General features: G+C 56.7%; 2 protein-coding genes across 3 annotated transcripts in view; both read right to left on the bottom strand.

Moving 5' to 3' along the window:
• The window catches only part of LOC101868402 (oxysterol-binding protein 2-like), an 80,189-nt gene extending 77,637 nt beyond the window's left edge, over window positions 1–2,552 (bottom strand). For both annotated transcript variants that reach the window (XM_034068357.1, XM_034068356.1), the window contains exon 1: window positions 2,299–2,552. In XM_034068357.1, the coding sequence (XP_033924248.1) occupies window positions 2,299–2,552 (254 nt within the window). The remainder of the gene's footprint in view (window positions 1–2,298) is intronic.
• A 1,202-nt stretch (window positions 2,553–3,754) lies between these two features.
• On the bottom strand, window positions 3,755–8,867 carry IQCD (IQ motif containing D). Its single transcript, XM_005141680.3, has 4 exons — window positions 8,244–8,867; window positions 6,792–7,025; window positions 5,194–5,265; window positions 3,755–4,024 (listed from the first exon to the last, which is right to left on the bottom strand). Exons 1-4 carry the CDS (start codon window positions 8,853–8,855, stop codon window positions 3,755–3,757), a joined length of 1,188 nt encoding a protein of 395 aa, XP_005141737.2. The 5' UTR covers window positions 8,856–8,867.
• Window positions 8,868–12,454: the final 3,587 nt, after the last annotated feature.

A 12,454-nucleotide genomic window follows, 5' to 3' on the forward strand; every position in this document is an offset into this window, starting at 1 on the left:
CTCCCCAGAGCACAGCAGAGGGGCAGGATCCCCTCCCTGAGCTGCTGCTCACACTCCTCTCGGAAAAACATAATCCATTTGTAAGGAAACACTTTAATTGGAAGCTTTAATTCAGCAGAACTTCCCTGTGAACCCAAGCAGGCAGCAAAGAGGCATCACATGGGGCTGCAAGAGCCCCTGTGAGCAGCTCCTGCTGCCCACACACACCAAAGGGAGCTCCCGATGGGCTGAGCTCAACTCTCCCAACAAACAAACCCACCAGGGATCTCCACCAGGCAACGAGCTGGGCTGTTCCCTCAAGCAAAGCTCAACAGTGAGCACTCAAACAAAACCCACAGCTTCATCTGCAGCTACAGCAACACACAACAGGAGCCACTGGGACAGCACGGCACAGCTTATGCAATGAAGATGATTTCAGCACATGAGCAAAGGGAGGTTTCTATCAGCCAGTCCCGAATAGCCAACAGAGGAACCAGCCAGGGTTTCTATCAGGGCAACCACCTTCCAAACTCCAGCTACAAAGTTTACAGAGGTGTCAAAAGCCAGGGCAGCACTAAACCTGCAAAGCCTTTAGCAGCACAGGCAGAAGGTACCTCTGGCACAAACCTTCTGAGCTGGGCTGAGCCCAAAGACCCAGCAGAAGGGGCAACAGAGCAGCAAGAGACCTTTCCAGAGTTATTCCTTAAACTCTCTGCACTCAAGTCAAACAAGCAGCAGTCTCCATGGCTGCTCACATGGAAGAGAACACATTGGAAGAGCTCCAGCCCAATACCTGGAGCTCTCTTGCTCCTGTCATTAGCTGGAAGGCGTAATTACAACACAGAGCAGTGTGAGCTGGCATGGGCAGGCATGGCCACCAGTGAAGAGCACTGGTTTTGAAGAGCATCACAGAGGCTTTATTCCATCCATGAGAAACTTTCACCACGTGCTGTATCTCTGTGCTCCTGACTCACAGCCACATTCACTCAGCTCTCATGGAGCCAGTGCTGAGAAGGCAGCACAGGAACCTCCAGCACTGCTCTGCCCCGGCAGCTGCTCCACGATGCAGAGCAGCTCCATCCCCTTCACATGCTGCTCACAATCATTTCCTTGGGTGTTTGTGTTTGTTGTTGCAGCCTAAAACAGATCAAATGGTCTCAAAATAAACCCAGTCATTCCGATCTAAAATAATTGGGGAAGAAAGCCACTTGTTTGCTCATGGCTGACTTGGCAGCAACACAGAACAAGAAATACTCTGACACGGGTTCAAGCGCAGCATTAGAACTTCCCCAACCCTCCCAAGACAGTGCTGCTGGTGCAGACCTGGACTAGCTCAGGAGCATAAGCATACCAGAATGGATTAGAAGGGAATTAGCCAAACTGCTGCGAGGGAACCACGTTCTCAGGTGCATCACAGGGAGTTCTTGTTTGAGTGGAGCTTGGGGGTGGGATTTAAACAAGTCCAAGTAGAGAAACACACCACTGACCTCCTGAGCTGCTGCCCAACACGGCCTGAGCACAGGACACCGGTCCCAGATGTCCCTTTAGAGCTGCAGGGGTTTATATTAACACCTGACAACAAACTCCAGAAACTGCTTCAGGCTGGAGCATAGAGGGGACCAAATTAACTCTGTGCCAGGAGGATAAACAGCTTCTGTGCAGCCTTTACAGCACAGAACTTGCTCAGGGGGCTCGGTCCGTTAAAGGTGCACTGTTTTATAAAGCTTTACCCATCATTAACAGCCATGCTCTGGAACAGAGCCAACACACACTGCACAACACCGGAGGTGACAGAGCACTGGTGCTCCAAGTGACACGAATAAACGGGATGCTGCCAAACCCCTACCACACCAACACGTTTACGTTTGGCCGACTGAGCGCAGACAGACAAGGAAAAGCACCGAGACAACACCGCTTTGGATCAGCGCTCACAGCCCTGGTCCCTGTGGCACCTCCGCCCCACAGCCTGTCCCAAACCCAGCCGCTGCAGCAGGACTTGGGAGTCACCTCCCTCCTGGCACCCCCCCCAGCGCCACGGCCCCTTCCCCCGGGACACGGTCACGCAGAGCCGCGGCGGCAGCAGGAGACAAACACGGACCAGCCCCGGGAGAGCAGCGCTCGGGGTGCCCGTGCTGGCGCCGGGGGGGAGGGTGCCGCAGCCGCTGCAGCAGCGGGAGGCGGAGGGACGGGGCTGAGCGGGGCGGCCCATGCCGGGGGGCGCGGAACGAGCAACCCGAGCTAAAAAGATTCGATCACCGCAGAGGCACGACCCGCACCCGGGACGCGCGGAGGACACGGCCGCGCCAGGCCCCGCGGTACCTGTAGTAGCTGAGCAGCCCGTTGCTGAGCACGAACCAGCGGCGCTGGTAGCCCTTCAGGTAGTTGGTCCACTTGAAGAGCCAGCCCTTGTAGGTGTCGGAGCCCGGCGCGGCGGGCGGCCCGGCCCCCGCCGCCGTGGCGCGGCCGCCCGGCTCGGCGCTCATGGCCGGCAGGTCCCGGCGGGGCAGGCAGGGCACGGCGCTGAGCAGCGACACCAGCCCGCGGCTGCCGCACAGCGCCGCCGCCTTCCCCATAGACCCGCCGCGCCGGCAGGGGGCGGGGCCGCCCGCACGTGACGCGCCGCGCCGCGCCACGGGGGTTGGGAGGGGGAGGGGAGGGAGGGCGCTTGAGGCGAGGCCGCGCCGGCGCCCCCTGGCGGCGGGGTGGGAAAAGGCCCCGCCGCCATTTCGTGACCCGCTGCGGCACGGGGAGGTCCAAGCTCTTCATGGAGCCCACAGCAGCCATGGCTGTGCCCGGCTCCAACACCTCTCTAATACCACATTAAAACCCCCTCATGCAGCTACTTGAGGCTTCAGCTTGCATTAGGTGGTGAGAAGCACCTCATCCCTTGTGCTGCAGGTGGAGCAGAGGCTGAGGGGCAGACAAGGGCGGCACTGCCCTGCCCCTGGCAGAGAGCAGCAAGGAAGGGCCATGGAAGTCAGGAGGGCAGAAACGCCTGGAGCCGGCCTGCTTAAACACCGAGGTGAGCGGCGGTGCCTGTGTGGTAAGGCGGAGAGCCCGGCTTCCCGAGGGAAGGACAGGCACAGGACACAGCTGCCCAGGTTCAGGCCTGGAGGGCAGAGCAGTGCGGAGCTCTGCGGGGTCACGGTGCTACAGAGGTGGGAGAGGAAGGGAGCCAAAGCACTCGAGCCATGCCCTGCGGGAGGGACAGGCTGCAGCAGGCTTGGGGCAGCCCCTGCTGCAGAGCAGGGATCGGCACCCAACCGGCACCGGCTGCTGCCTTGGGCAGGGAGCAGGACACGAGCTGGGCTGTGCCACGGCCCCCCTTGGGCTGCCTGCAACTGCAAACTGCCTGGTCAGCACTTCTGTCCCTGCACATCCTGCACAGAGGGGCACAGCCTCTCAGAGCCACACAGCAGAAACCCTGCCAGGTGAAGGGACTCATCCTGCCCCCAGGAACGGCTTCATTGCCACCTTCAGTAAGAACACAAGCAAGGAGAGAGTGAAGCAAAGGCGACAAGGCAGGAACCTGCCCTCCTGGCCCAGTCCCTCCATCAGGAGACATCCTCCTCCCTGCAGAGACAGCAAAGCCAGACCTCGAGTGGTGAGCTCTATCTTCATGCCGCTGCTCCAACATGCTCCAGCTATGAGGGGCAGCCCCAGCCCTAGAGCCCTCAATGCGCCTGCTCTCTCAAATCTATTGCTTTGCCTGGAGGCACTCAGTCTCAGCAGAGTCAGCAGCTTTGCCAGGAGGAAGGAGAACAGATTTTGTGCTTTATTTCTTGCCCTTCTTGCCCTTACCCTTCTTCTTTTTTGGCCTGTAGAGGCGCCGGACCAAGTAGCCTTTCCAGAGCGCCTGGATGCGGGCAGCAGCGCGGTTCTTGGTGTTCAGCTCCCTCAAAGCCTCCTCCTCCTTCTCCTGAAGCATCTTGCGTTCCTCCTCGATCTGTGTGTACTCCGGGAGAAGCAGAGCATGTTTCTCTGTCAGCAGGGACAGTTGGGCCTTCTCCTCGGCATAGGCAGCATCAATCTCCTCATACTCAGCCTAGCAAGAGAACACATACCAGGTACAGCAGTTGTGAGAGCCTTCAGCAACTCCTCCCTGTACATCCCTAGGTAAGGGTTCCTAAACCCATCCCAAACACAAGCAGAGCCACGACTGGGAGCAGAGCTGAATCCTTCCAAAAGGACTCAAAAAGGTGCTCAGCACCCAGGAATTTCCTGAGACACCAGGTCCTCACGGTACTCTCGTCATTCTCTTTGTGTTGCATCCACCCTCAGCTGGGACCTGAGCATCCTCCTGCAGATGCTCTGCACAGAGCTATGTGTCACTGTGGGTAAGGCTGAGCCTGAGCTACTAGCTCTGCTGGGAAGATGTTTAGATGAGTGGCTCATCTGCTCTTCACTGCTGAGAGCATGTGGAAAGCCAGGCCATGGCAGCCTGGGAAAGGCAGTTTCCATGGTGGCACTGCCCTCCCTAGCTCAGCAGCATTTTATGCCTTTCCTAATGGTCTTGAGGAAGCCACAGGGAGGTGGAAGATCAGGGGAACCAGCAGAGTGGATGTGTGGTGCCTTAGTGAGTGCTGCCTCTAACATGCTGTGACATGGTGCCACCCAGCAGGAAAGAACCCCATTGTTAAACTGCTGACAAGAGGGACCATCTCCTACAATTAGCAGCCAGCTTGTAGGCCCCTCCCCACATTTGGCTTTGACAGTAATCCAGCAGCTTTTCCCCACCTCCATAAAGAGAGTGAGAACAGGAAAACAAGCAGGGCCTTCTCAGAGCTGAGGTTGGGGGTGCTGAGTGCCCCTTAGCCTGCTGTGGTTCAGCTGGGACCAGTGGTATGTAGTCTGGTTGGTGTCTCAGCACATCTCCCTGGGGTGGCAGCAGAACCAGGAGTGTGACTTGGACACCAGGCAGGACTGAGGACTGAAGCCACACTATCCCCTGGCAGCAGGTGGATGTGTGTGACAGAACCTGGCAACCCTTTTGCTCCAAATACAGTGGGATTTAGCAGCGGGTGTAACTGAAAGTCAAAGCAGCAGAGACATCCTGAATACACAGGTGGGACAAACATAAAACCTGTGCTGCTTCTGGATGGAAAACTGCCCCTCACTTCCAGAGCCACCCGTGGAAGAGCCACGTGTCCATGGGGACAGGAATCCACCTGAATGTGTCACCTCCTGGGAGAGCACAGCATTGAAAGCACATACCTGTTTTTCTGCCATGTCTGTGTCATATTTCTGGACCCAGTTCCAAATTTCCATCTCCAATCTGCATTTCCTCTGAAACAAAAGACAAGTTCCTTGCAGGGGCCTGAACCCTGGGAAAGAGTAGCCTGATCTAGAGAACAGGATAGCTTTGAGCCCCAGTACCAGCACATGGGAGTGTAACACCTCCTCCTTGTGGCAAGCTTCCTCCAGCTGCCACACGCTCCGTGTGCCCTCATTTGGGATTCTCATGGGGTATTCCCTGAGGCCAAAAGGGCCTTATTTGGTTTACAGCGTGGAGCCAGGGATTGAAACACATCTGAAAGGTGAATTCTGCAGCAGGGGATGAACATGCCTGATGGAATGTGGCAAGTCATCAAAAAACTGGGGCAACCACCCTCAAATCAGAGCAATAGAGACCTGCTAAACATGGAAGTGAGACAGAAAGAACTCAGAAAATGGCGCTTTTTAAAACAAAGAGGTAATTCTAGCGGTAAAACACTGCAGGCTATACTGCAGTTACCAGATACACCAGTTTACCCCTGTGTTCCAGGGAACCATCAAGGGAAAGGTCAGCTAGAGCCCAGCACAAGTGCTTCCTGTATGGCAGTGACCCAGGGTGTCCCAAGGGCTCCCAGGCCCTCATGAGGTCACACATCGGCTATTTAAACCACACGTGCAGTCTTGGGCCACCCAGGGCTAGAGGATGTCCTAATGAACAGGGAAAAGAGACCTTTAGGGTCAGGAAATGTGCCTGCCTGAGCATTGGAATGAGCTGAGCAACTCCCCAGCAAACACTGTGGTGCCTGGGAGCCTTGGGAGCAGCTGCCTGATAAAACCACTCCACTAAAGGAGGTTAAAATGCAGAGATTTGGGAACTGTACTTTGTCAGTGCCCAGCCCCACTGCCAGCCTGCATGGTTCAAAGCAAGAGTGAAAGAGAATCCTATTGCATATGTGTGCTACCCTGCACTTGTTTGGAGTAAATACCCACCAGGAGCAAACTGAGGGGGAATAACGCCCCTTTTCCAGCTCTGGATTCTCTGTGTCACCAGCATGTCCTGCCCACTGCTCCTGTTTCCTCCTCCTGCATCTGCTCAGCACTGGGATCAATTACATTTCCCCCTCATTGGACTCAACCCCATCCTTGGCTTGTGTCTTCAGCCGAGAGCCAGGCAGATCAGGAGCTGTTCAGCTCCCAGAATCAGCTGTGCTCAACCTTGAACACTACGTCACCTCTAAAGATGGCTTTATTAAAGCCAATATTATGTCTGTCCCGCTTACCCTGCACCAAACCCTCGTTTCTTTCACCTCTAGCTCTGCACCCTGCCCTGAGCCCAGCTCCCTCCATGCTGTATGAAGGTGTTTTCAGAGCTGAGGCAGCAGCAGGAGGAGGTGAGGGAGCTGCTCCACTGCTGTCACTGCAGGGTTGCTTGCCACCAGAACCAGCAGAGCGTGAGGAAAGAGCAGGTAAGCTCTGACAAACAGCATGTGCATCCTGCCAGCAGCCAGCAGGAGCTGAGCCACTGCTTACAGCAGCCAGACCTGACAGCAACACTCCAAGTTCTCCATCTCCTGTTCTAGAGCCCTCTTCCCATTTACCTTCCGGAGCGCCAGCTCAGATACTCGGTGCTCCGCCACAAGTGCAGTGAGTTGTTCCTGTAGCTGCTCAATGTCCTGCTGCAGCCCAGCACACCTGTTCTGGGAGGCTTGCAGCTCCACCTTCTGCTGGTTTTCTCCTTCCTCCTTGATCTTCTGGAAGCTGATCTTGGAGTCTTTGGCCAGATCTTGAATTCTGGTTTTGAGGTCTTTGATCACGTTGTCCTTCTTGCTAATCTAGACCCAGAAAACAAGGGAAAGAAATATCACTGAGGAATGCTGGTGAGGTATAAGCCTGGCAGGAGGAGTATGGAACCCTTGTGAAGGTGCAGGAGAGCTAAGGAGCCACCCTGCTGATGTGGTAGCAAGAGGGACCTGCCACTGCTACCTGAGGGAACAGAGGTAGATTTACATGAGGTGCTCTGGAAACCTCCCCCTTCTGCTCATCTGGGGTCCTATTAATAAAGGCAGAGAATGAACAAACCATAGTGACACCCACCAGCACCATTGTCTGAGGAACAGACAAAACCAGAGCCAGTGGAGCGAGCCCCGTGGCTCCCTCAAGCTTTGGGTTAGCTCAGAGTGAGTGCCTGGGGGACACAACTCAGTGTGCTGTGCAAGAGAAATCCAGAGCAGGGACCAGTGGAACACATTTATTCATGATGCCCTGGCCAAGCTGCCAAGCTGCACATCAAGATCTCAAATGTCTGGATCTGCAGATCCCCAAAGAGCAGAGGGAATGGGGAAAGCAGGCCCTGGCTTCCATTAGCACCATTCAGTGCAGCGAGCACATGACAAACCTTCCCCTCTGTCCTCTCTGGCAGGAAGGAGAAAGAAAAGCACACGTAGGAAACAAAGCGGTGCTTGTCAGGAGCTCAGCCTTGGCTGTGCCACAGGGCTCGCAGCAGGAGCCTGGGAAATGCCCGTTCACTGCTCTGTGCCTCAGCTGCCTGCCCTCCTCTAACCACACACGAACCGCCAGTGCTCTGAGGCAGCTGGTGTCACCACGCTGGAGCTCACAGCAATGGGGGGTTAAGCAGAATGAAGATAGAACGGACATTAAAGATGGATTTTAATCAGAGCAATCTCTCCCTGGAATGACTTTTCCTCCTTTCAGCAGCAGTGACAGGAGACTGGTGCTGGCAGCTACAAACACCACCACAGCAATTTGTGCCTGTCCTGCAGCTCCTTTGAAACACACTGACTTGTGTCATTCAAGTTGGATGGTGAGAGCAGGTTCCAAACATACCAAATTCCAGTTTTAAAGTAATCCAGCATGCAATAAACATTTTTCATTATATTTTCCATTTTAAAAGTATCTTTTCTATTTAGGATCTGGGTTAGAAATCACTTCTGGAACTTCTTTAGGAATTGCAAGCAAGGGATGAGGTTTTAGCTTACCAAGTTTGGCTTCAGTTACACTTTGTTGGAAAACATACTCCTCCGATATCATACCTCATCATCTCGACTCTGAATTGCTGCTGCCAGCTTTGCCTGCAGGGCTGTGATTGCTTCAGTGTGCTTCTTAATGTGGAGGGAGATGTCTGCCACAAACTGGATCTTTCCTTCCTCTTCCACAGGACTAGTCAGGAGTCTCTCCAGCATGAAATTCCTGAACACCCCGAAGGCTCTGACAAACACTTCAGCTGGTGAGTCTCCCACCCCGACTTTGGGTCTCAGAGCCTGGGGAAGTGAAGGGTTGGCCAGGAAGAGTCTCAGCACATTTCTAATGGAACATTTCAGACGCTGCTCTAGAAAGCAGAGATGGCCCCGTTGTTTCTCAGTTCTCATGGTCTCTTCCCCAGAGCTGGCAAGCAGGCACTCCATTTCCATGGAAAGCTCTTGCAGCTCCAGCAGGTTCCTTGTGATCTCAGGACCGAGCATATCAGCAAACCTATCAAGAGAATCAATCACATGTGGGATCAAACTGCTCATCTCCAGCTTGGCAGCTGTCTCATCCAAAACATTCATGATTCTTTCTGCCTCCATGCTGTCAGGTTTCAGCTGACAAGGGTCTAACATCTTCATGGCATCAAATGTGATCTTTGCCTTCCTTGGCGATGCCATGCCCTTCACCAAGGGCTTGGTGCTTTGCTTCACATCCTGAGATGGGAACACATCTGGATCCCCTGTTGCCATGGCTCCAGTGAGTTGAGCTCTTTGGAGTTGCTGACGTGTGAGCTGAGTGTTTGTAAGTCTAGCAAGGGCACTACATCTCTTACATGAGGTGGCAGGCAAAGATCATTGAGGTCCCTCTGCTGCTGCTGTCACAGACTCTTCCTAGGATTTTCTCTCTGCAAGGAAAACACAGTGACAGCATTAGAGAAACAGTGTAATTTGGGAGCACCTGGGAGTTTCAGCTGACACTGGAGCTCTCCTTGGGTCTGGGCATGGGGTCAGGGCACGGGATCATGCATCAGACCTGCTTTGTGTCCCAGAGGCTGTGGAGCACCCACAGGAAGGGAGAAGAGTAATGGACTCCTGCTGTGAGGGGTGGCAGGGAAAAACCTCCAACTGCTGGTGAGCAGCAGCTGAGGTGGGGATCACAGAACCACAGAACCAGCCACGCTGGAAAAGCCCTTTAAGCTCATCCAGTCCAACCATTCCCAGCACTGCCAAGGCCACCACTGACCCATGGCACTGAGGCCTCGTCTCCACGCTGTGTGAACCCTTGCAGGGACGGTGCCTGCCCCCCAACACGTTGCAGCTCTGCATCCCTAGGGAGCAGCCTGCAGGTACCTGGGCCCAGCATGGAGGGAAGGGCAGGGCTTCCAGTGTAAAACCTCCATCTTTGTGGCCTGCACTGCTGGAGGGAGGAGAGGGGAGCTACATGCCTGGACGGGCAAGAGGGAGGGGAACCCAGGGATCCCCGGCTATGGGAGAGTTAGAGGTTGGGGGGATGAAGGGAACGGCCTCCGGTGGGGAGAGCCCCGTGAGAGGGTCGGGAGGGCCGGGGAAGGCCTGAGGAAAGGACTGGGGCCGCAGCAACCAGAGGGGGCTCGGGGTTGTCTCGGGGGTGTCGGTCCCAGGCTGCCTCCAGCCCCTGCAGCGCACCCGGTCCCGGTCCGGTCCCGGTCCCGTCACGGTCCTGTCCTGGCCCCGCTCGCCACGGCCCCTGCGCACCCGGCCGCCTCCGGCGTCCTCCGGTTGCTCGGCAACTATCGGGGCGGGGCCTCTCCCGACAGCCAATGGCGTACGGCCCTCGCCGGGACAACCGCTTGATGGACAGAGCCGCTGGCCAATGAGACCCCCGTGAGGGGCGGAGGCCGCCATGTTGTGGCGCGGTGAGGCGGGAGCGCGGATCTCCCATCTCTATAGTGGAGAAGCGGCATCCCGCGCAGTGTGTGCGGGCAGCACACAGCATACAGCATGGAGAGCACAGCACACAGCATGGAGAGCACAGCACACAGCATGGAGAGCACAGCACACAGCACACAGCATGGAGAGCACAGCACACAGCACACAGCATGGAGAGCACAGCACACAGCATGGAGAGCACAGCACACAGCATACAGCATGGAGAGCACAGCACACAGCATACAGCATGGAGAACACAGCACACAGCATACAGCATGGAGAACACAGCACACAGCGCGCAGCATGGAGAGCACAGCACACAGCATGGAGAGCACAGCACACAGCATGGAGAGCACAGCACACAGCATGGAGAGCACAGCACACAGTGCGCAGCACACAGCACACAGCATGGAGAGCACAGCACACCGCGCAGCACACAGCACACAGCATGGAGAGCACAGCACACAGCACACAGCATGGAGAGCACAGCACGCAGCATGGAGAGCACAGCACGCAGCACACAGCACACAGCATGGAGAGCACAGCACACAGCGCGCAGCACACAGCACACAGTATGGAGAGCACAGCTCGCAGCACACAGCACGCAGCATGGAGAGCACAGCACACAGCACGCAGCACACAGCACACAGTATGGAGAGCACAGCGCGCAGCACGCAGCATGGAGAGCACAGCACACAGCACGCAGCATGGAGAGCACAGCACACAGCGCAAAGCGCGCAGCATGGAGAGCACAGCACGCAGCACGGAGAGCACAGCACACAGCGCGCAGCACACAGCACGCAGCACGGAGAGCACAGCACACAGCGCGCAGCACACAGCACACAGCATGGAGAGCACAGCGCACAGCACACAGCACGCAGCATGGAGAGCACAGCACACAGCATAGAGAGCACAGCACACAGCATGGAGAGCACAGCACACAGCACACAGCATGGAGAGCACAGCGCACAGCACACAGCACGCAGCATGGAGAGCACAGCACACAGCGCGCAGCATGGAGCGCAAGGGGCACAGTTAGCGGCGCACGGCACACAGCGTGCAGCACGGAGCGCACAGCACACATCGTTCCCGCTGGCTGCCCAGCAATGCACGCCTGACAGCCCCAAAATAGGCAGGAAAATAAACTTTATTCCCGCCCCCCGGGCAGACCCCGCTCAGCAGCGGCAGAGCAGAGCCGGGGCAGGCGCACTGTGAGGGAGCCGGTGCGCAGGAGCCCTGGGACGGTGCCACAGAGCACGGGGAAGGGCCCGGGCACTGCTGGGAGCGTGGACTCGGCAGCAGAGGCACGCACAGCACCCGCGGGGCACGGCATAGCTTGAGTGGGCTGGGAAAGAGCCTCAAGCTCATCCAGTCCAGCCCTCACCCCAGCACTGCCAAGGCCACCCCTAACCCATGGCACTGAGTTCATGGCACATGTTCACACACGCTGTGTGAGAACCCTTGCAGGGCCGGTGACTGCAGCCCTGCCCTCGCAGCCTGTTCCAATGCCTGAGCACCCTCTGGGGCAGGAATTGTTCCTCAGCTCCATCTAAACCTGCCCTGGTGCAGCTTGAGGCTGTTTCCTCTTGTCCCATCCCTTGTTCCCTGGGAGCAGAGCCCAGCCCCTCCTGACTCTGTCCTGTGGCTTGGAGATGGGAGCAGCTGCCTGTGCCCCACAGCCTGCTCAAAGAGACAGGCTGGTCCTTGGGACATCCAGGGAGAGAGGACGGAAAGGCTGGAGCTGTGGGTCCTATCCAGACCTCCTCTAAAGCAGGGAAGAGCTGTGGAGAGGTGCTGCTCCCTCCTGGACCTGGGTAACTGGAGACATCCTGGTTCTGCAGGTTGAGATGGAGGTGATGGCAGTGCCCAGAGCAGCCTGACTGGTCCTGCAGCTTCACCCACTGCTCCCGGCCAGCAGCAGCTCCTCTGCCGATATGGAAGCCAGGTCCATGAGGGAGCTGGGTGACACATCACTGAACCTGCGTCAATCCAACCTCATCCAGGATGTAGGAAACCTCAGATCCATTCTGGAACGACTGGCTGCATCTGAACCCACTGCACTGCATCACTGCCTGAACCAGATATGCCCAAGGATCCCAACTACACGTGCAGGGGAGAGCTGGGAGACGTTGGGTGCAGGCACGTCCCTGTGTCCTTGCGTGAGCTCACACACTGATGCCTGTGAGTGACCTCCCTGGTTCCGTATGAGCTTTCTCCCACCACTGAACCTCTCACCAGAGCTGCATCCATCTCCACTGCAGCAATGGGAAGCGAAGCTCAGCACATGGGAGCTTGGAAGGCCACGATCCACCCCAAATAAATCCCCTGGTCCTGCTGCCACCCGCCCCTGTGGGGCAAGGGAAGGGGCA

This window comes from Melopsittacus undulatus, chromosome 12 (assembly GCF_012275295.1).
Source record: "Melopsittacus undulatus isolate bMelUnd1 chromosome 12, bMelUnd1.mat.Z, whole genome shotgun sequence".
Taxonomy (NCBI): Eukaryota; Metazoa; Chordata; class Aves; order Psittaciformes; family Psittaculidae; genus Melopsittacus; species Melopsittacus undulatus.